Source organism: Astatotilapia calliptera, chromosome 20 (assembly GCF_964374335.1).
Source record: "Astatotilapia calliptera chromosome 20, fAstCal68.1, whole genome shotgun sequence".
Classification (NCBI taxonomy): Eukaryota; Metazoa; Chordata; class Actinopteri; order Cichliformes; family Cichlidae; genus Astatotilapia; species Astatotilapia calliptera.
In genome coordinates, this window is record NC_137441.1 from 9,241,917 (window position 1) to 9,266,537 (window position 24,621).

Genomic DNA, 24,621 nt, shown 5'->3' on the forward strand with positions numbered 1-24,621 from the left:
GCTGTAATTTTTATCCAAAGTTAATAATCATCTGTCTGTTTCTCACCTGAATATTTGCCTGTGGAAGCTCTTGGAAATATTGCGTAACTAAAAACAGATTTTTTTGGGAGACTATAAAAAGCGTGTTGACAACCTCTCTTTTCCTTTGTGTGAAATGTGGCCCACAGTTGCAGAGAGCTTAAAATAATCCCAATGTGATTAGTGGATTTGAAAAGAAGAGGCAACAAGTGAGGTCTTTGTAGGGGGTCCCAGACTCTGATCATCCACATGGCTAAAAGCAGGAGAATCAAAGAAGGCCAAATTTTGTGAGTCTGGGAATCATAATATATATATATATATATATATTTTTAGCTTTAAGTAAACAAAGTCGATGCGGGGATCAAACCACAAATGTTTTTTTCTGCCACATTATTCATCCTTTTAGAACAAAGAGCTTCTGTTAGTTTCTGCTGCAGACTGAGGTGTGGTCTCGGGCCGTGTAAGCTGTCCTGACAAAATGAGGGGCTTTGTCTGCAGCCATAGAGGTGCAGCGGCAGCATTTATGGCTGGGTGGGTGGATGGGGGGGTTAGCAGGACACTGGTACCCCTCCTCTTCTGCCATCCCCCCCAGGAATAAAAAAAAAGTCATAAAGCCAGTTCCTCTTGCCCCGTAGAGAGGTCCTGTCATGTCTCATAGAGTGTACCCTTTTGAGCAGGCAGCATCACTGGGGCCGGGCATAATATGGAACTGTCACTGTGGCCTTCTGGGACGTGCGCGCTCCTCTGGGTGGCCTTTCCCTCTCAGCTGCCTCTAGGGGCCGTGAGGGGTGGTGGGCACCCCCACTGCCTCTCCATGGTCACGTGAAGGTCGCATTTTACAGGGAAACGCCAGAGGGGGTGAGGAGGGGAGGGTGGCATGGCAGTGGGGACAAACAGGGAAGGAAGGCTGAACATGAGAGGAGAGGTGTAGATATGAGTTAGCTGCTCCCCAGAGAACAGGAAGAGAAAGGGAATCGGAAAAGATGAGCACCACTTGTGTTTTACGGTATCAAAGCAGGAGTACGGAGGGGGGCTGCAGCTGGAATTAGGCCATCCAAAAGCACCAGCGATCGCCTAGAGGGAGGATTCCTCCTCATGCCATGTCGAGATAACACATAATCACTGACCCCATGCTTTCACACATGCATAGAGGAATTTAAAAAACAAACCAAAAAAAAAACCACCTGCACACAGTTTGAGTTCAGCCACAGCCTGAGCCAAATCTGCTAACCCAGTGTCCTCCGCTTGCTACCCCGGCACAGATTGCAGAGACCTACGCCTTCCTGCCCAGAGAGGCGGTGACTCGGTTCCTAATGAGCTGTGGAGAGTGTCAGAAGAGGATGCACATTAACCCCAGCACTGCTGAGTTCAAAGGTAAAGGCACACACTAACCCAGAGACATCATTAACTGATGCACTATTTTTGAGATCAACCTTTAAGAGTTGTTAATGCTGAGATGCTTTGACACACTGACATGGAAAAGAGCTAATTACTATCACGTGATCATGATATTCTTAGATATACTGTGTTTTATCACATAGGACAGAGATAAGATAGAGGGGGTTGGCATCTGGATGACAGAAATTATGCTACATTGTCCTGTCAGACACTAAATATGAGCTGATATGATCTGAGGGATTTGTACTTTGAAGAGTTTTGAATCAAACCCTCATTAATAAAACATATGTGTGTATCCATCACTGACATGATGTAACAAAGACTCAAGAGGGCCGGCTCTCTGGGACCGTACACAGCCTCTAAAATGATCACAGAGTTCCTCTAGTGGTCGGTGTGGAGACTGCAGGCACCTTGCCAGACACATTGTTTGGTTTCTGGTGTTAACTACAGCAGAGACTTGGATTTCTTTTGCAGGGTATTGAAGCAACTCTGCTGTACACAAAGCATTTGTCTGCACGATTAACTGAGAGCTTTTAGAACTTCTCCACAGAGGGATTCAGCAAAGGGAGAAAAGCCAGTCCAGTCTTTGTGCTAGTTCTTCAAAACTATAAGAAAAAGAGATGATAGACAGATAAAAGAGGGGGGTTCACTGTATTAGACAATGTATAAAATGAAAAGACATTAAGAAGGGGTCAGAGTAAAAGGTGACAAATTATATTAAAAGAAACTGAACAAGACCCGAGGCTGTTTCTAGCCAGAATAGCATAACTGTAATGAAAATGGATGTTAATAAATACCAATAAACTTTATTTTTTAAGTCCCAGAAAGCTGTCACTCACTAAGTATGACAAATGATGTTAAAGTATAGTAGTTTTTCTGTTTTAAAATATTCCAAATTCCAGCAGGTGAGTTGTATTTTCGGAAACCGTGCACTTTTGTTGTGTTTTATTTTTCTTTCTCAAGTTTTATAGTTGTTTAGCTAAATAAATACTCTTTCAAGAGACAGACACTAATTGCTAGTACTGCAAACTGCAGTTGTTTATGTGCTGATCTCATTTCTGTTGTAGTTTTTGAGAATGTGGTAGTGTTACAGCTTACTGCATTACATCGTGAGGTTCTTCTGCTTTGACGTCCACGCTAGAGCATCACAGACAGAGATATAAAATCACAGAATCTGAGCTGACCCAGTGTAAATACAAGGATCTATCGCGCTTTTCTCTGATACAGTTAGAATGGTAGATGTTCATATTAAATATGGCCGAATTTTTAAATCTTAAGTATGCTGTATGCACAAGTAATCTCTGTGAGCCAGAAGCTAACGTTCTAGACTCCTCTAAACACTCTGTTACTCACAGTTTTTTCTACTCTTGGCTCTCTATGATGTAATTGAGAGGGAAGATCCCTAATATGGTCATCTCAGCGACACTTTCCAGTTGTAGCTTTGAACTGAAACACCCCTTAAGTCAGTCTTCCAATTCAGAAAGTCAGAGCAGTCCCACCAACCCGAACTTAAAAATGTAAGATGGCAGCAATTCACATAAACGGCGGTAAAACTCTAAAAGAAGTCATCTGTACAGCCACTGATGTGTGTTTGTGACTCGCTAAATAAGCCATACACAGAGCACTGATAAGGCTCTATCCATGAACGTACTTTATCTGTGTTTTTAAGCACAAAAAAACCCCAAAACAACAGTGATGCTAGTGATGAATGAATGGCTGTACCTTGCTAAGCAGCATTTGCTTTTTCAAATTTGCTACTGGAACGCTCTCAACTAGAAGTAACGTCATTTCCAGCTCTGAAATTAAACCTCTGAGTGAAATGAAACACAACAACAAGTCTGCCCGTGAATGCAGAAGCTCCACCCACCCAGTGTTCAAACAAACTGCTGCGAGGGGCAACCAATCAGAAGAAAGCTAGTTAAAGGAGTGGAGAACTAAAATAGCAAAGTCAATATACTTCAAGTACCCCAAGAGTGATGTATTAACATGGGCTCAGTAGTAACTCATTAATGAATATTTTATAATGTGATCACATATTTTATATTTCAAAGTAGCAAGTAAGTAAATGTAGTGGAATAACTAATAATTAGTGTATAAATATTAAATAGTATAAATATTAAAGCACCTCAATATTATAATTACAGCAGCAACACAATTATAATAATGACTAGGTTACCTTAATTCATGCTTGTACTGTAATTACACAATAAACTGTATGTTTGTTATGCTTTCCTTCACCAGAGAACGACAGACCGACCTCGCTGGTCCCGGACCTCATCGATTACAACATGCCTCTAACTGCCACCTACCTGAAACAAATGAAACTGCAGTGCATGACTGCCACTGAAAGGGTAAGTGCCTCTCTCTCTAAGTGGATCTTTGTGAGGTGTGGGCAGAGATAAAAGCTTTTCCACCCCAGGTATAATTGCACCGACTGCACGAGTCACCTCGTTATTTTCTTTAGAGGCAGCAGGGAGACATGCTCTGTACGGGGAAAATAGGACGTAATACGAAACAATCAGAGGGGGGAGCAGCCCAGTGTGAAATGAGGATTAGTAAATCTGTGGTGACGTCATGTGAGAGACCACTCCCATGTGTAGCTGTGACAGAAACACTCGGGAACTGCTGCCACTAAAGTGCAGGGAGCGGCACTTGATGCTGATAATGTAGACCTCACTCACGCATAATTAGGATTATCCGGAACAATGACCCAGACTGTGATTCGCAGGTGAGTACAAATTAACAAACGCTCAGACTGTTGGTCGCATCTGTGCGCAGACAAGAGTGTGAGCAGGCCAATAATTTAATTATTAACCATCACAGAGGTTTATTTCAGCGTTGTAGTAATTTGTTCCATATCTGTGCAGCACTGGTTTTGGAGCTCAGAGCAGCAGCTGTTTCATAATGCAGCAGATCACAAGTAAATTCACGACTGTGTGTTTAGTCTGTTGGAGCTTCACTTCTCAGCTGCCTGCATGTTGTTTTGCAGAACTTTGTTGGCTGCTAACATTCATCTCTCACTTTCTGTCTGGTAAAGAAACAAACGGCAGATGTAATGAGTGAAAGAACATGCGGCAAAACCAAGTCTTTGATTTGTTTTCCACCCTTTTCATCTCACTGTTGTGCTCTTAAAGAGGCCATTTTGGTTTGTCACAGGCCTTCAAATATAAACAGAAAGTCAATGGTCTGCCATTAAATAGTATTCTAGGTGTGTTTCTTAATTGTTAAGTTGGTAAAATAGAAGATATTTTGGGTTGAGGTTGAGATATTTGCTCCAAAGACAAATAGATTTTTTTTTGCAGATCTCTGCAGATTTCTGTCCATCTTAAGACAAACATCTGCAAGCTTTCATCTGCACTGTAAGCTTTACTATCTTCAAACAGTGATGCATCTAACCTACAATGCATGAAGTGAGCCTGTTTTAAAAGTTAACCTTGCCTCTCTTTAAATTATGTATCTATTTCTAAGCACAGACATTAATGATGCTACACATTCAGCTGCTTAGAAACATGTAATTAGGAACCCTCCCCTCTCTCTCTTTGATGCTCCACGGCTCACTTGGTGCCTAATAGAGCTGTCACTGAGCATTTTGGTCCTCCACGAACCCCCTAACAGAGGGAAGGCTGCGTATTCCCAGGAGTTTAGGCCTATTTGTGTACTCGTGTGGGGGGGAATGAGATGACGAGATGCATTTCTGCTCCATTCACGACACACATTGGTAGTTGTGCTCCCTCTGAGTGAGACACATGACAGCGTGCATGCAGGTCATTTATGCGAACATGAATTAAATCGGCCTGGGTTGCACTTTGAAGCTCAGCTTTGGTATGAAATGTAAATAGGATTCATGCATTTAGTTTGGAGCCAACTCAGGACAGTCTGTGAATAGTTTGAGAGATTATTTAGCGCTCCTTCGCTTAATCCTCACCCTCGTGGCTTACTCATGTTTGTCTTACGCTAGAACAAGCTTCTTCAGGATTTCTGCATAACACAGTTAAAAATAGCAGTGCTCCAAGAAAAATATTAGTTAAAAGAGAGAGTCTCCTGCTTTATTCTGCTCTTTGATGTCATCACTTTTTAGCCAAAAAATATCCACCAAAAACATATGAACTGGAAGTTGGTGGCTGTGATGTTTCCTCTGAACATTCTGGGCTCAGTGAGACCTCGCTGGAAGAATTTAACCTTCAAGCCAGCAAATTTATGTATTTATATGTGCAATTCTGGTATTTTTAATCATAAAATGCTTCCTACAGGAATGTTTACAGGAATTGGTGCAGCAGGTAATAATAAAAGGTTGTGTGGGGTCATTTATACATGTTGTACATATGTTTTATTTTAACATTATAGACTAATGTTATTGGAATTGGTAAAATGTTTGGTAATTATTTGATAATAAGACTTCCTAAGCAGTGTTGATATATTTCTGCAAAAAAATATTTGAAATTTTTCTGCAAAAAATATTTTGAATATAATAAGATGTTTGTTTAGATTTAGTTTGGAACAGAAACACGGAAGTAACAAATGACAAAAACAGTATGATGTAACATGATAACACCCATTTATCCCGTTAAATTGTACTGTGATAGACTCACACTATAAGCATCTTTTTTTCAGAGGATAGCTACTTTTAGCTGTTAGATTTCACAAAAAAAAAAAATCCTAACGCCACCCTAATGGGAATTTTTTTCCTCCAGCTGGAAATGAACCCGAGACTTTTTTATTCCCAACTGAATGTGTTAACCTCTGCACTATGGAGACACTATAAGTACAGCTTTTATAATATTAAATAAAAAAACATTTGTTTTGTAAGCTCTTAGCATAATTTGCTTGTATAATTTTCCGCATTCAGTTCCCTTTTGCACAAGCATGTTTACAAACTATGACTAATGACGTTGGAATATTTTTGAATCTCTGTACTGGATAAAGGAAATGTTATAGGTATGATAAACACAAATAAAGCCATTAAAAGGTATTCCTGTATAAAATATAATGGGGTCATAAATTACTCCACTCAGTCATTTTCAGCGCTTGAAGCTTGAAGCAATTTAAATGGCCATCATTTTGCAAAAACAAGGATATTATCTGTGAAAAAAAATCCCCACCATCAATATAAAGCCTCACATTAGCTTCTTATAGAAACTGAAGGAAGGACTAACACAGGGCGAAGCACATATCGGTTTGTGATAAACTCGGTCGGTATCAACCTGTCCCTTAGCAGCAAAAACTGTAATCAAAGTTGTCAGAACTGTGAGGGACCACTCCACGCCCTCTTCCCTCCTGTTCACTTCTCTTTTCCACTCTCTCGCTGTCTTTCTTTCACGCCGCCTCCCTTCAGGATGACAGTTCGGTGAGCAGCGAGGACATGAACACTGCTGAGCCCACATGGGTCGCAGCTGAGCAGCCCCCAGTGCCTGAGTCGAGCCCACCGAATGGAGAGAGGGTCAGCAACCCGGCAGCCACCATTAAAGAAGAAGATGGTAAGTGGCTGCAAACCGCCGCAGCACAGTCCTCTCTTATCTCAGCATCATACTCCGCCCTGTGATTTTTTTTTTCCCTTTTATCTTTATTTACATCTGGAAGGCTACAGATTGGTGTTATGCAGGAAACAGCTTGCCTTGTTCTTAGTGGACTAATCCACATAAATCCAGTCTTACAGAGGGTGGGACACCACCACAGCCCCAATCCACTCGTCACCCCGCTTAGAGAAGTAGGACAAAGGCCGATGTTAACCTTCACAGATTAGGAGAGAGAAAAAATTGGGGCAAGTCACTGAAAGGGATTGATTCTGTGTTTTGCCAAACCTAGGTGTGACACGTGCAGAGATCTTAGCAGTAACTGGCTTTAAAAGCTGCACACAGCAGGAAAAGAAGGCTCGCCCTCTCCCCATTGGTCCCTCCTCATCTCTTTCTGTTTTTTCCCCTGCAAAACTCTTAAGATTCCCTATTTTTACTCTAACTTTCATTTGTGGTGACAGTTGACCTCATTGCACACTTCCTTCACAATTTCATTATGCAGAGCACAAGGCAGGAAGTCCCCTCTCCTACTCCAACTCCCACTCTAAAATCTATTCCAGTAAACAGCCCCACATTAATGCTAAATTATGAAAACATCTGCACAGCTCATCTTCGTATCTGCGTCTGTGTCTCTTTCCCTCCCCTCTGCCAGATGACGACTCCTCAGAGAGTGGCAGCGCCAACGGGCTGCCGGCTCTGACCTCCCCGGAGGTGCTAGCCGTGGGTGGGAACGTCCCAGATGGTGGGGCATCGTACGGGGAGGTAGCAGAGAACGGGGTGAGCGCTCCCCTGGACTTCAGCACCACTTCATCTTCATCCTCCTCGGAGGATCAGCAGCCGGTGAATCTGAGCGACAGACTGCTGCCAGCGGGGAGCTCGCCACCAAACTCCTACCCTGCAGACCCCAACAGGAAGTACCCCATAAAAACCGAGTACACCAACAAGGTAACAGCAGAAACATGATGTGCACTGATCACGATAAACTCCCGTGTGTCTGTGTAATCCACAACAATGGATTTTTTTGTGTGTTTCTCTGTGTTTAGTCCCCTCCGTACAGCTCAGGAAGCTATGACTCTGTGAAAACTGAGCTGAGCATGAGCGCAGAGGACCTGACCTCTGCTCGAGCACAGATAATTGACGACGATGACGACGATCATGATGACCATGATGACAGCGACAAGATTAATGACGCTGAGGGGCTGGACCCTGAGAGACTTAAAGCCTTCAATGTAAGTAATATTTGCAGCAGACCTAAATTAATGTGGATGGAAAATACAGCGCAGAGCTGTTCATCAGCCTGTCAGCACAGATGTTAAATCATATGTATTATTACTCCGCGCACATGCTATTCTTTATTGCTTTGCTACATATTGAATCAGTCTCACAAGATGACAGCCTATGGTTTAATGATGTGTTTCCAGCACAACGGGGTCTAGTTTTTGTATTTTTTCAGTAGGTTTTATTTTTATTCAGTTTAATATTTTTTGCTTTCAGCTTAGTGTAGTTTGAAGTGAGGTAAATAATGTTTAGTTTTAATCATTTTCTTAATTTTTGTTTTTGCGATATGGGCGGTATTTGTCAGACAGAGATTTAAGAACATCACAAGAATAATTTTTTAATTTTATTTTCCACATTCAGGTTCGGTACCTTCTCTTCAATTTAAATTACAAGAATTTTAGTAATTAAATGAATTTTTCAGATATGGAACTTAAGTCACTTCACTGGTTAGTAGCAAATTTGTCTTTTGCAACAAAAATTCATTATGTCCATGCGCACTTTTTAAACCTCAAAGTCCGCCTCTTTGGACAAGACAGAGGACAAAACTCAGTAAAGATGCACTTGGAACAAACTGACCAGCAGTAAAACAGAACACCTTATTGCTTGACAATAACAGGAGACCTTACACAATAACTACACCATAAACTGTTCTCAGAATAAATAAAGATAAATATGAAATGATGTATTTAAAAAAATAGAAATGAAATAAATAATTTGACTGTACTCGTCATATCAGGTATGTACAAACAACATAATGATAATTTGACCTGTTTAAATGTCACGTGATCTGATGTGTGTTTTCTGATTGGTGGTGTTATGGACACAGTGGCTTTCGCTTTTAGGGGTTTTTGGCAGCAAATCAAGTTTTGGGAAAGGCTCTGTGCGGGACTTGGGGGGGGGGGGGGGGTGTAGATTATCTTCTACTACACGCTGAAAGCTTTCGCTTGAGATTGTTATCTCATTTGTGACAGAGGTGGAGTTTAGAGGATTTAGTTACCAATAATAACCTTGTTTTCAGCAATATACATTTATTTATAATATATCTTCTGCATTTGCTCTTTTTATTGTGAAAACAAACAAATAACAAAGGATGAATCATGGCAATCATGACCCAAAACATTTGTATTAGTACTCTTATTAAGTGGCTTCGTGGTGTAGTAGTTTTTCACATTCTCTTAACAAGCAAAAGACCCCTGGTTTGATCTTGGGAGGAGACAAAAATCCCTAAAAACTCAAATATGTGGAGCTACCTGCTGTGGTAATGCCTCGTGAATAAGGGAGCAGCTAAAAGTAGCTTGTTAAGTAAATAATAATGTGGTGGTAGTAAGAAGGGTTGATAAAGGTATCAAAGAAGAAACAGACTGACAATTGATATTTTGAAATGTAGTTTTATGTGACACAGAGGGGTCTCTGCAGGGTTTGGCGCTCATTACACCACAGTTTCTACTGGTGCGGTGGAGGTGGGTGTGGGGCATGATATTTACAAGTTTTCTAGATGGGAAGAATTTGCATATACAAGCTTGTTCCAAACTATCCTATTTACTCTGTGAAATCCATTTTCTGTGCATTTCTGGTTTGAAAAGAAACCAGTAGAATAGCAAAAGTAGACTTCCAAATATGCCAACACAACCAGAAATATTGCCCTGGATTTGAGCAGTGACTCAATTTCCATCCCTCCTGTTGTCATCACCTCCCCCTCCCTCTTTATCCTCTCTTCTTCCACTCTACCTCTACTGCCCCCCCCCCAACCTCCTCCCCTGCCTTTCCTTCCCTCTTTTGTTTGACTCTCACACCCCTCTCTCTCTACCCTGCACCCCCACGATTTTTTCTGCTCTACATCCCTTCTCTCCCCTCCCCCTTCTCTCTCTCTCTCTCTCTCTGTCAGATGTTTGTGCGTCTGTTCGTGGATGAGAATCTGGACCGCATGGTGCCCATCTCCAAACAGCCCAAGGAGAAGATCCAGGCCATTATTGAGTCCTGTAGCCGCCAGTTCCCAGAATTCCAGGAGCGCTCCCGCAAGCGCATCCGCACCTACCTCAAATCCTGTCGCCGCATGAAAAAAGGCGGTTTTGAGGTACAAAGTGCCCCCAGATTAAGTGTTTTCTGCTCAGCTCATAACTATTCACATTCATAATGAAAACCTCTCACTCGCCCCACTGCCAGATACGACCAACACCTCCCCACCTCACCTCTGCCATGGCCGAGAACATCCTCGCTGCCGCCTGCGAGAGCGAAACCCGAAATGCTGCCAAGAGGATGCGGCTCGATGTCTACCAAGCGACGGTAAATGTCTTGGCAGTTGGTGTTTGTGAATCTGCCCAGCAGGGATTTGGGAATGTGCTCGGCTGGCCATGCGTCATTAACAGCAGACTGCACAACACAAAATCCAATGTTCTGCCTAAACTGAAAATATTTAATTTCTTGTAGGATGAGCCAGCCTCTATTGACAAACCCATCTTGAGGGACCCAGCCCCCGTGGCTCCTTCGGGATTTTCCATTTCCAGTGCAGCTTTTGCCCAAGACCAGCTCTACACCAACGGAGGCCTCAACTATAATCTGCGGGGATATGGGACGGTCGGCAGCACCCAGCAAAACTCTGATGTTGCGCAAACCAACGGTGAGTCGCTTTCATTGGATTGTATCATCTGCCTTCATAACTTGTAAAAGAAAGGGTCAAAAGGAAACCCACAGTATTTAAGAGACTGTATTTAATGAACTAGATATAAAAGCTAGTGTAAAAATACATGTATTCTTTTTTATGGCCAGCAGGGGGCATCACCTCTGGTTAGGAAACGGAAGCCACATTTTAAAGAGGCCTTTGGGGAAAAATGACCCTACTTCTCACTTTATTTATGACCCCTTGATCTGAAACTTGATCTTCATTTTGTAAACTGGGGTTTACTTTATAGTAAAATAGACAATAGATGTGTTTTGGGTGTGGCCTTCTTACAATCAAATGTTGCCATATAAGAGTTCATCGACTTTGGTTTCTCTCACCAAGTTACAAACAAACAAACAAACAAACAAACAAACAAACAAACAAACAAACAAACAAACATAGGTAGAGCCAAAAACAAATAAAAAAACCTTTTATATATGCTCCATGGCTGGTCCATTCACACTGAAAACACATATTCCACATTTTGTAGACTTTGCGCATGGTAATGAGGATGAATTTTTGTATGGCTATCTGTCATTAATGGAATCAGTGGTAATCAATGGCAAAAGGACTTCTACACATTTGCTAAGATTTACCAAAACTACCTAACATTTGTACATCTGTACCTTTGTGAAATAAGCTGCAGCTCAGAAGCCTGCTTTGTGACTTCTTTTAATGGTCACCACCCTGCCTGAAATAAACCAGTGTGACTTGGTAAGATTAGCATATAGATAATCTGAGACCTGGTGAGTTATTCTGGTGATGATGCCTTTCACCAGGAGCTTCCAGTTAGCCTGAGGATATACATATGAAGACTTCCTCTTCCAGTCACTGGTTAACGTTCATGGATTCAGATACATTTAAAAAAGCTAATAATAATAATAATCTGTGCATTGATGTGCATTGATACATAACATACTCCCACAATTTTCTCTTTAATTTCTCTGTTAAATACAATGAAGTGATTCCACCCTGATACTCTAAAGGTCACTTCTTCCTCCCTTAGACCAACAATGTCAAACTAATTTTACATTGTGGGCCACATATAACCCACTTCAACCTTAAGTGGGCCGGACCATTGAAGCTCCTGTTTTTGTCGCTATAAAGAACTTTAATCCCTCAGTTATCGACAAATAAGAAAAAAGTACTTCAACAGCATGTCTGAGTTTTTCTACATGATAGAGAAATACTTTTATAGTAAATATGAAATCTAGCAGCCTGACTTTTGGGACTAAATTGTAAGTAATAACTGCCCGATCGGATCTGTTAATGAAACAAAGTTTTTTCTTGTTTTTTTACCCTCTGTTTTTTCTTTTTCTTATTAAATTGTGTGGAGCCACAAAATAGCAATTTCTATTGTAGATAGTGAAAAATATGAAACTTCTCGGTCATTTAAATGTTCATGTATTACTTCATTACTTTGATGTAGTATAAATGACGCTGGAGGTTTTCATCAGTAGGAAAAGCTGTAAAATTTATGAAAATACATGTAAAAGTCCAAAACCCATACCCTTCTTCACATTTCCAAAGTCATCCTGTTGGCCGTATTGGAGACTTTGGCTGTTCGATTCTGGCCCCTGAGCCTTATCTTTGACGCCCCTGCCTTAGATCTACAGGTATATATTGGGGCATAATGTGTCAGCATACACACAAAACTTACATTTACACCAAATGACGCAGGCTGTAATCTGCAGTATTTCCCTTTTGAGGACTCACTGTCAGCAGTTCTCAGGCCACACCTTCATCATTTCACTCATCCATTTCTTCTTATCTCCTTAATTGAGATTTCTTCTTCTTGCTTACATGTGACGTTCAACCAGCCCTCTGACTAAACAATTATATCTGGGGGAGGACGGCTACTTTACGTGTCCAAATCATCACAGGCTTCTTGACGCCCCCATCTCTCACTGTCCTTTACTTCGACGTCTTTACACTTTAACTGCCACTTCACCAGTTTCCATGGTTAGCCCATTTAAAGCATCATTTTTGCTTATATAATAGAATAGACTGATTTTTTTCAGTGATTTATATTAAGGTAAAGACCCCGCAGTAATACAGAGAAAACCCCACAGTCAGACGACCACCCTCCCACTGGTGACAGTGGGAAGGAAGAACTTTCTTTTAGCAAGAGGAAACCTCCAGCAGGCTCAGGGAGGGGCAGCTGTCTGTCATGAACAGTTGAGGGATTACAGATTTCTTTGGACTGTGAACCATCCAAAGCCACTTTAGTACGATCTAAAAATACAAAGATGAGGCTAGAAATGAACATAGAGCCACTTAAATGTATTTCCTGTATCGTCTGACTTCCCTAAAATATTCTGTTTGCCTCCGCAGGTCCCACAGATCTGAGTATGAAATCTGTCGGCCCAAACTCCTCCTCCTCCAGCTCCAACAGTCACGGTCAGGGAGGTGGCGGAGGCGGCGCTTCCGCTCAGCTCAGCCCTCCAGAGGTGACAGCGGTGAGGCAGCTCATCGCGGGGTACCGGGAGTCCGCGGCCTTCCTGCTCCGCTCAGCAGACGAGCTGGAAAACCTGATCCTGCAGCAGAACTGAGTCCGAGCCACACCGTGCCAGCTCCCTGCCCCCTCCTCGGCCTGTCCGTCTCGGGGCAGACTCTCACATACAAAGACACAGTTGTACACGAGTGATACTGCAGCGCACAGTGGGCCCTGTAGGTATGATACTTATCCCCACATGTTTATGTCTTTGGGCGGGCCAGAACATATCACAGGCTGAAAGATGTTTATTTATGCATTTGGTTCACTTTGACCTTATAGTGCCCTGTTATCTGTAGCCATTCATCCCATTCAATTCATCTTAGCACCTCAACCTCCATTTGTCTCAGGAAGCGATGATCTATGTGAAAAAAAAAATAGGAAAAATTGGTGCACAGACTGAGGTGTTGAATCAGCTTAACCACCGTAATGCCAAGTCAGCTCATTTGTGCAGACGTTTGGACAAATGAATAGTTTCCTAGCAGTGAATTAGCATCATTATTTCTTTCTATTTGTGTGTAAAATATGCTGTACAGTGGCGTGATTTGATTGGGTCATGTGAATCGAGTCGTTTCTAAATGATAACCGGATAACTGAAAGTCCACAGATGAATTGCTGCTAAAAGATGTGGCGATCTGCCACTTGACCTGTTAACCTCAACAGCTACTGTCGGATATGCTGACTTTCATATATATATAAATATATATATATATATATATACTCCAAAAAAATAATAAGATTAAAAAATGTTACAAAGTAGAGCACGAAAATATCAGCAGTGACAGTGTTTGACAGTTTTCACCTGTAAAGTTTGACCAAAACAAGCAGATCCATCAACGCGTGGTCAATATTATACCTCTGCTCTGCTCGGTTGGAGTGATTTCCAGACTACGAGACAAAGAGTCATTACCCAGCGCACCTTTTCGTTTTCACTTATCCTACTATGAATATTTCTATCACGGGCAGTTTCTCATTACTCAAAGGGAAGGAGGCTTTTTCGGAGGCCTGGGTATGCAAATTGAGGTCACAGACTCCTGTCAGGGAGAGAAAGGAGATGAATTTATTGTTTAGACTCTTGGTTTTATAACCAGAAAAGTGGAAAAAGGTGCAATATTGAAGATAATCGGTAATGGTTGCTGAAATGACTTGATGAGGCATTTTAAGAGGGTTAACTACCCTCCCCTCTTGCTGTTACTGTCAAGTTGTAAAAAGTAATGATATCCCATGCAGCATTGTAGCCAATTTCAATGTTGTTGTTTGTTGTGATTACTGATCTTTATCGCTAACCTCATAACTGAGGCACTTTCGTGTACTTGGATCAGTCAGTGACAAAAAAGGAAAAAAGGGACCTGGCAGAAAAAAACGGGACTTTATGTTGCACGTCTTTTTCAGGGGAGGGCGGGTTGTTTCGTGGAGGAAGTGTTTAGTGACTATTCTTACGTTTAGAAAAGGTACATAGAGCTCACATGCATCCATTAGAGACTGCGGCGGAGGCCGTGTGAGCGCGCGAGCGGGCGGGATGTTCAGACAAAAAGAAACTCCTTCGTCTGGGCGCGCGTCCGTCTGAATCGTCCCCTCTGACCCTGCATCACAGTCTCATTAAAAACACGTCTGAAAACACACAGTTTGAAAAGAAGCAAGAGACAATCTTTGAAAAAGATGTAATCACATCACAGTTTACTCTCCCAGCTCTCTGCTATGGTGTGTGTGTGTTTATGTTTGTGCATGTGTGTGGACTGAGGACACAAACGAGTACTCAAAGCCGATCAAGAGCACAGCCTCACAACTTTTAATGGTGAGTCACTCAGCACAAAGACAGTTCTGTATGTGTGTGTGTTTATGTGTGTTCTTTTAATCCTTTCTGTCGATGTTGACAGTGTGTTGATTTCCTGTTTGTGTATAAGTGGAGTGACGCAGTTTGTAAACAGCATCAATCTGTGACGATTTAATTCAGTAGGCTGAAACATTCCAGACAAAGACTCTTCGAGCAGCCGAAAGCGGCTCGCACCTTACTGATTTGTCAAAGTTTAGAGAGCTATATTTCTGTATGTATCACAAATCCTATCACATGTATCATTAATCAGTCTCTTCAGGGTCATTCACCTCTTTCTCACCACCTGCAGGCCTGGCTAGTGAGTCGGGACCTGTGTTTTATTACCATGTCATGATTGGGCTGCATTCACATTTACATTCACATTTAAATTCTATTATCTATTGCAAGTTTGGAAGCACTTTATAGCTCAGGATGAAGGTAACACAATGATTTGAGTGTGTTTTTACCTCATTTGAATAATTAGCTTCAGTTCTGACAAATGATTATAACAAAGGATAATCTGACATAAGTCACAATCAGAGGTAGTTTTCATCAAGAAACAAAAAAACAAAAAACAAAACATCAGACAGCTCATTTATCGGAGTTTAAACTCATCAGTGTGTTCGGTCCATCTGAGCGGTGTTTCATAATAGAGGACAGAAGCAATGCTTGTTATGAAAGGCCTGAATAAGCCTTGTTGGAGACCATCCTTAAAGCTGATAATGACCAATCAGATTTCTTTCACTTATTCAGTTAAGGTCCCCAAGGGGCTGGAGCCTGTTTGAAGTGTCATACAGTGCTAACCACTGTGCCGCACCTAGTAATCTTAGCTTTGGTAAAGTCCGACTTCAAACTTTAGTTTGATTAGTTCATAGATAAGAAAACAGAAAAGTAGCTGTAACGTTCGTGGCTGAATAACCGTGAAAGATATATTAAAGAGATTTAAAAGAAAAATTTCAGCAAAGTTTAAAAAAAAAGGTTAGCAGTGGCCTCTGGGGCTGAACAATGAAGTCGCAGTTCAAGAGCTGTTCTGTCTTATGGCCTAGGTATAGTAACCACTTTAAAAAATGACTGAAAAAACATCAAAGCTAATCGCACTCAGCGGCCTGAAATTAGCAGAGAAATGTAAGAGTTAGTCTGAAATCTTTTCAGCTTTTATATACTTTAGTTATGATTTCCTTGACATGTAACCAAGGAGCCAAATTGCTTTCAGACTTAATTAGTTAGAGCTGGCCATAGCAATGAAATTTGTTATACAGCACTGAAACTGGGCTACAGCTTACAGGTGTGCCAGTCATCCTAATAAACCCGCTTTTTACGGAGTAGATGGTCATGATTGGCTAGAATGGGCAGAACTGGAAACATTTTAACCAAGTGCCAAAAACTGCAGTTCCTCTAGTGACCACTTGAGGCTGTAAAGCTCAAGGTTAGGGGATGTAATCAGAGTCTGCTAGGCCTCACCCTGGCTAATTTGTGTTATCGCCATGTTTTTGCTGTTCGTGCCTTTTGTAGAATTTTTTATGGGAAAATCTGAGACATTTTATTTTTTGCTGCGCAGTGCAAATATCCAGAAAGTTTGTGATTGGCACGTTAAAGTCTAGTGTTTTATTAACTAGATGAAAAGTGTCTATGCTTGGACTTATTTGGATGCAGTTTTTGTCCCAGGCTTTCTGATATCTCAGCAATCTGCCTTCTTATCCACATACGATCACTTCTGGCTCCAAAAATCCCAACATGTCTCAGTCAAAATGCTTAAACTGAGGCTTCACAAACCAATTAATCATATGAGAGCCATCTTTTATATGGAATTTATGGTTTAAGCCTCCTAAAGGTGAGTGAATTTGTGATGTTGCTGAAACAGCCTTGGTTTAACTGGTCATCTTACTTTATGAAACACCCCTCTGGCCTCACACAGACATAATCATAGATGTACACGGGACGTGAGTCCTCACACACGTCTTCCTCGTCTCCTCCAACCTGCTTGTTTGTTACTGTAGCCATAGCAGATCCTCCACATGTGACACCTTGTTGAACCTCGTCCCATCTTCACAACCAAACATTTGCTTGCAGATCGATATTTTGTCTCAAGTCTACGCTGAGCAACATTTTAGCTGTGCTAGAGTTACTGTGATCAACGACAACCATTAGTTGTCATGTTGTTGTTTTTGTTTTGTTCCGTTTTGGTTTCTTTTGATAATGCCCAATGGATTTTCTCTTTGTATTGACTGGATAATGTAATCTATTGGTGTTGATTAAAATGCCCTGGTAGCTTGTGGATTGCTAAAGTGGTCTGATAAATGTACTGTATAGCTGTACAAAGAGTGATAAAAGATGTTTTAAACCTTTTCTTTTTTCTGTGGGTACAGCGCTGTTTAAAAAAAAATCAAAGTGGTTTAGCCCTTGCCTGTTTTAACTTATCATTTGGTGGTGGTCTGTATTACTTCTATTGTTATTTATATTATTTCAATTGTTGCCTCTTCTGCACGGATAAGTGACTGTAGCTCTGTGCAGGAGGTTGTACTGTAAACCTGTGTGAAGCTTTGTATTTTTCCCCTCTGGTTTTGGACTCAGTGAAAGTGTGATGTTTACATGTACAGTTTTTCAGAATATTTTGCTTTTGTTTGTTTTTCGCGTTTTATTCCGACATATTTTTTGCCTCTCACACTTATTCCTCTCCTTCTAATCTGTGTACATTTGCCCAGGTATTTTCTTTTTGTTGTTTCATTGCATCAAGTGCAGACGTGACCTCTTTGACTACCTGGTCACATGGTCAGAGTGTGCCGTGACAACTGGCTGCTGTCGGCTCGGCGTTGTGGTGGCTTCCAGCATTTTAAAAGTTAATATTAAGTAAAACGGGAGCTTCGCAACTTCTCAAAGTGGACCAGCAAAGATTAATTAAGGATTTTGATTACTTTAATCAGCTGTTTTAAACGACTATTGTGGCCTAAACGGAGAACGATGGAGTGTAGGTACATTTATTTTCTACATGAAGTGCTCATAATCTTTTAATATCCCGGCCGCGTTGTCAGGGAAAACTCCTTGTCCTTAACCCGACAGGTGTCCTGAAAGGTACACTTTGACCTGTTGTAATATCTCCTCGGTAACATAAAAGCCATTCCCCTCTCCTGGCCTTTTAAGGGGAACCCATAAACCTCAGGTAATACTGAATCTCCAAGTTTAGTTTTTATCCGCTGATTTCCTCTGAAATGAGATTTAAATCTCTTAACGAAAACCATTAACATTTATATGAGATGTCTATTGTTTTGTACATTTATCATTGTGATTTAAAAGTGGAGCTTTTTCCAGTACCTGTGACTTAATTTTTTGGAGTGTTTATAGGTATGGATATTTATTATTATATGTGAAACTACAAAAAGACAAAAGAAAAAGGTTGAACCTGTTTCATTTGTATGTTTCATGCAAAACTGTCCAGGTGAGATTCTCTCTGCCTCTTACATATCACTAATGAGGGACCTGTGTTTGTTTGGAAATAGCGCTTTTTCAGTGTTGCATCAACGCTATGAAAAAAAAAAAACACCAGTGGTTTACCAACAGCAGAGTTGCAAGGCTCTCCTCTTCTCCTGAGATGTCAGTAATTGAATAAAACAGTGCGATGAGCTATCAAACTGAGACCTCGGCTCGTGGTGTTTTACTTTTTTTCTTTAATTTCTGCAAAAATAAAGAGTCTCAGTTCAGTTCATTTATATAGCACCAAATCACAAGACCAGTTGCCTCAAGGGACTTTATATTGTAAATGTATTGTATTATATTTATATTGTGAGATTGTTGTAATCCTAACAATCAAAACACCTCCTATGAGCAAGCACCAGACAAGAGTGGCAAGGAAAAACTCCCCTTTAACAGGAAGGAACCTCCAGCGGAACCAGGGTCAGGGAGGAGGGCCATGCTATGGAAGAGAGCCAGAGATTATTAATAAGTAATTATTAAATGCGAAGTTGTGAATAAACACATAGCAAGCAAAAACAAAACAGTGCATCATGGGAAGCACCCAGCAGTCTGCACCTATTACAGCGTAACTAAGGGTGGATTCATGCTGAACTGATCCAATCCTGAATATATGCTTTATCAAAAAGGAAAATTTGAAGCTATATCTTAAAAGCAGAGATGGTGTCTGTCTCTTGAGCTGGTTCCACAGACAAGGGACCTGAAAGCTGAGGGCTCTGCCTCCCATTCATCTTTTAATTACTCTAGGAACCACAAGCAAATGAGCAGTCTGACAGTGAAGTGCTCTATTGAGGTGATATAGTACTATGAGGTCATTAAGATAAGGCGAGGCCTGATTATTTAAGACCTTGTGGGTAAGGAGAAGAATTTTAAATTCTGAGTCAATGAAGAGAAGCCAGTATGGGAGAAATATGGTCTCTCTTTCTACTCCCTGGCAGTACTCTTGCTGCAGCATTTTGAATCAACTGAAGGCTCAAATAAAAAAAAAAAATTAAACACAGAGCTGCTTCAACACTTACTCATTTTATTCAGTATTAAGTATATTGTGCACAAGAGGGCAGCGGAGCCACAGAAAGCAGATGGAAAAGTAATGATTAATGTTTGCAAGGGAACCAAATAAATGCTGCATGTAGCACAGCCTTACAGACAGTAGTTCAATGTGTAAATGTTCATTTAAAGTTTCTTTATCACAAAAGTTTAAATACAATCTATAGGAAAATAGAAATAAAGCAAAACAGTTCAATAAAATGCACTACGACAAAACAAAATTATAAGTACTTAAAGTTTATTTAAGGTGCTTTTCATAGGTAAACAAATACAAATCTGCCCATGCCAAAGGCAAAGTGGACGGACAGAAGCCAAACATAAACATAGTAGTACAAAATTACAAACACTTAAATGCCTGTTTGAACAGATGAGTTTTGAGCTGCTTTTTAAACGATTCCAAGAGTCAAGTGAGCAAATACAGAGTGGTAAGCTAATCCATTGTTTTGGAGCTAATACTTAGAAGGCAGAATCCCTTTTTTAATTTTCTGATCATGAGAAGGCCTCTATCTGAGGACCTGAGAACCCCAGATTGAAGAAGAGGGGTGGAGCAGTTCCATGACACAGGTGGGGGCCTCAGTTTCTAAGGTTGTAAAAGTGACAAACCAGGACTTTTGAGATTTCTTTGAAATTGCAAACACTTTAATATTGGTTTATATGTGAGGACTGACGAGAATGATGAACAAACAAAAACCACAGAAGCAGGTGGATCAAGAGTCAAGCAGAAACAAGAGAAGGAAAGGACTTTAGATACTCAGAAGCTCATATTCTCCAGTCTAGTTGAGGACAACAAGACATGGTGGGAGGAAGGAAAACCAAAAAGTACACAAACAAAATTCTTTATCAAAATAAAAATGAAATGATCAGTCATCCTACACTGAAGCACAAAACCCCCCCAAATACTAAACTTGAGATAGGCCAGAGATAGGAGCAGATAAGCAGAAAAAGACTGCAAATCAGAAAACAGTGAAAGTACATTAACGAGAACATGGAGAAATAATCAGTGCTGTGACATCAGGATATCGTGAGTGTCAGAGACGTAGGGTGCTCACTGCTGGAAACAGTGTGCAGCAAGTGCTGCACAGGTAAAGCGTGAATGTTCCAATAATCAGCAATCACATGACAGACTATTGACACATGTTCTCTGTTATTGACTTTGTACTAGTGAGTACACTGACTCAGAACAAGTAAATATTCCCACAAAACAAAATAGAAGTCTGTTTACATCATTATACATGTCAGCTTATTCAACGGTTATTAGTATTTAAAGGCTTTACCTGGCTTAAAATGTTATTAGGAATTAAAAATAATCATTTGACAATCGAAAGCCAGTATTATGATGTAAATGTCTTCTATCACATGACAAACGCGCTCTATTGGATTGAGATCTGAAGACTGTGGAGTGAAGTGAACTCACCGTCATGTTGAAGACACCAGTTTAAGATGATTTTGTGACATAATAATAATAATAATGGATTTATATAGCGCTTTTCAAGGCACCCAAAGCGCTTTACAATGCCACTATTCATTCACTCTCACATTCACACACTGGTGGAGGCAGCTACAGTTGTAGCCACAGCTGCCCTGGGGCAGACTGACAGAAGCGAGGCTGCCATATCGCCAACAGCAGTAGGCGGTAGGGTAAAGTGTCTTGCCCAAGGACACGACGACCAGGACAGAGAGCCCGGGGATCGAAAACACTATGTGTTATCCAGCAGGATAACACATAGTGTTTTATCCTGCTGGAAGCAGTCATCAGAAGCTGGGTACACTGTGGTTATAAAGGGACGGGCATGGTCAGGCAGCAATACTCAGGTAGGCTGCAGGCTGCTGCAGTTGGGACCCAAAGTGTGCCAAGAAAATATCCCCCACATAATTAACCCACACACAGCAGCTTGATATAGGATGGATTGGTGCATTCATTTTGTTTTATACTAATTGCTGACCCTTCCTACAGAACTCACAAGACCAGGAAACATTTTTCCAGTATCTGGCTTCCAATCAGCTTGAAGCAGTCGGATCATTTTTCTTTGACCTCTGACATCAACAAGAAATTTTCACCCAGACAACTGCTGCACACTTTTCTCTTTTTCAGACCATCCTCTGAAAATCCTACAGATGGTTGTTTTGGGGAAAGTCCCAGTAAATCAGCAGTTTCTGAACTACTCAGATCAGCCTGTCCAACCAATAACTATGCCACATTTAAACTCACTTAAATCGTCTTTCCTCTGTGAGTTTCTGCTAGTAGCAGCTGAACTGGCGTATCTAAGTGCGTGAATGTTTTTTTGTTTGTTTTAATATTGAAAGTAACATGGTGGTCGTTGAGTCTATAACAATCAAACTGATCATTTGAACTATTTCAAATCATCGCCAGTAAAACAGTTAATGAGGCATTTAAATCTTCTAGTAAAGTCAAACATACATAATAGTATAGCCTCAAAGAGGCCATATGAAGTTCAAGTTACAATTTGACATGAGTGTTTTCGACCCAAGGTCTATTTTACCACCATTTTTTTTATGTTAATTTTATTTCCAAACACTTTATTGTTTTTTTTTTTTTGTTACATAGAGTTAAGAATAAATTTCACTCAGACATTGTTGGATAAAAGACGCTACTGCAAAGCCTTTGAAATCATAGTGTTTCGAAATGCATTTTTCGGAGTGTCGCTTCAAATCAAAACAGATTTTTTTCAGTTTGCTAAACTTGATCCTGTGAAGAAATACTAACAAAAACACAGACAAACATCTGTGGCCTGTGGAGAAAATCAATCAGGATTGGATTTCAACATGAAATGTCCCTCAGTGACAGCTGAACCCACGTTCTTAGGCCATGCTGCCAGTCAAACATAGACATAAAAAAGGATGCGAGCAGTGCCCCTGCAAACAGTATAAACCCTTTTACTTGAGAAGTCAAACAAAGCTGATTCCTGTTATTCCTGTTATCTTATCAAAGCAGTTTAAAGTTGTACATTTGTTGGGAGTCAGAGGCTGGACTTTGGGGAGGCATCGATTCATGAACCAGATACCTTTGCCCCACATTCCCCATTTATCTTTAGAGTGTCTGGTCTGGATGGGAGCTCTGCGGCCATGCCAGGCTCTTTCACTGCACAGAGTCAGCATTCAGAAAAGATATGATTTCCTAAACTATTTCACTGACATGCATCATATAGAGAAAAACATTCAGTCTGTCTAATAACAACATACCCTAAAGAATAACACAAACCTGAAGTAGTGTACTTCTGTAATAAATCCTTAGATGGAGGGACATCTTTAGGATTATATAAATGGGCCTCTTAGGCCTTAGGCCATCTTTATAAATAGACATAATGATATAGTTTGATATTAAAAAGTGCAACTAAAAAGTCATATAATCAGAGATATTATAAGTGTTTTAAATCCATTTTTAAAAAAAGACAGCATATTTTATATTGTAAATTAGCCTGCTGTAGGATTTCTGCATGAAAAGAAGAGCTAGCATGATGATTTTGACCCATTTCAACAGACAGTTCTCACTCATCCTTCAAAGTTCACCTTTGCAAATTAAAGAAGTGAGAGAATGGTAGGCAGGGAACCAAACCACCACCACGAGGCATTTTCAAAACTTAAAGTAATTATTTTGCATCTATTTGCACAAAAGCTTTGGGTTTATGCTTTTATTGGTTAGTGGAGAAATGACCCAAGTTCAGTAAGCTCACGCTGGCAATGTTATCAACAATAAAACCAGCCTTTTTCAGCTGATCTAGAACTAAAGATGTGTAAAGTTCAATAGGCATAAACCAAACAGGGAATCCAGATAAGGGAAAATTGAGGTGAGGAAAACAATCACAAAGGAGGGAACTCAAGGCACAGCAGACATGGAGGGAAGTGTATTAACCAAAATAAAAAAGACAGTGGACATAAGGAGTACAAAGACACTAAAATAAAGACAAGACAGACAGAGGCAAAGTCTGAGAAACACTGGAGACAAATAGGAAAACAAAAACACCGAAAGAAGATTAATAAAGTGAATAAGCAACCAAAACTCATTAAATACTGCAGAAGAACATGGCGCTATGACAATAAAAGAGGATCTGGACACCCTGGTGTTTCTTGTATTTGCTGCTCCTGGATGCCCTCACGGGCTGTGTTGTTTTTGTTTAACCTCTTTAACCTGTATTTGTCCTTCACTCTGGTCTGTAAACTTTGTACAGAGAAACTCAAGATACCATGTGGAGTCACTAAAAAGACCAACACGAGGGGAAAGTCCCACGGTAGTGCATTGCCACAGGTTTGCTTGTGCTCAGCTGGGATCATGAGACATTTTTAGCCCTCCCTGACACACCGCCGGGAATAGGTCAGCTCTGGAGGGCATTGAGAACAGGTTGTACCATTTTTAAATCAGTTGTATAACTTAAAGTTCTGACTGCATGAATCATGTTTGACACGGCTGTAAATGATCAGCATAGAGTACTGGAACTGTTTGCATTTCTGGTTTGTCCAGATAGATTATCTTGTGAACAGGACAGTACTGCACGTAGACTTTGCTCAGTTTATTCTTAGTTGTCAGTCTATAGTTTACAAAAGCTTCTCTGACTTGTAGTTCAAGGAAACACCTATTGATCCTCCTGTTATCATTAATCTGTTACATAGTTATTTTATGACGATAGTCTTAATAAGAGAGCTACACAAGACTGGTTTTAAAGGAAATGTGCTATGGTGATAGTTCACAGTTCAATTAAAGTATGGTTGGATGTTGGCAACTGTTCTTCTCACTGTGTACCTGAATCCTTGTAAACAAGAGGAAAACAGGATGTATGATCGGTAAAGGCCTTATCAATCTTCCATGACTTGGTTGACTTAGTTCTGCATCTTTATGTTGCCAATTTGCAGCAGTAGCTCAGGTTGCATGAGCTGACCCCGATACTTAAATTAGTACCAAGAAGAATGTAACAATGCTCACGAC

The 24,621-nt window shown here is 40.7% G+C and overlaps 1 protein-coding gene across 2 annotated transcripts in view; it reads left to right on the plus strand.

Moving 5' to 3' along the window:
* nol4la (nucleolar protein 4-like a) overlaps positions 1 to 13,565 on the plus strand; it is a 28,651-nt gene extending 15,086 nt beyond the window's left edge. For both annotated transcript variants that reach the window (XM_080294920.1, XM_080294921.1), the window contains exons 3-11: positions 1,281 to 1,392; positions 3,658 to 3,767; positions 6,749 to 6,890; positions 7,579 to 7,871; positions 7,970 to 8,155; positions 10,090 to 10,278; positions 10,368 to 10,487; positions 10,632 to 10,821; positions 13,198 to 13,565. In XM_080294920.1, coding sequence (XP_080151046.1) covers positions 1,281 to 1,392; positions 3,658 to 3,767; positions 6,749 to 6,890; positions 7,579 to 7,871; positions 7,970 to 8,155; positions 10,090 to 10,278; positions 10,368 to 10,487; positions 10,632 to 10,821; positions 13,198 to 13,415 — 1,560 coding nt within the window. In that variant the 3' untranslated portion in view covers positions 13,416 to 13,565. The remainder of the gene's footprint in view (positions 1 to 1,280; positions 1,393 to 3,657; positions 3,768 to 6,748; positions 6,891 to 7,578; positions 7,872 to 7,969; positions 8,156 to 10,089; positions 10,279 to 10,367; positions 10,488 to 10,631; positions 10,822 to 13,197) is intronic.
* Positions 13,566 to 24,621: the final 11,056 nt, after the last annotated feature.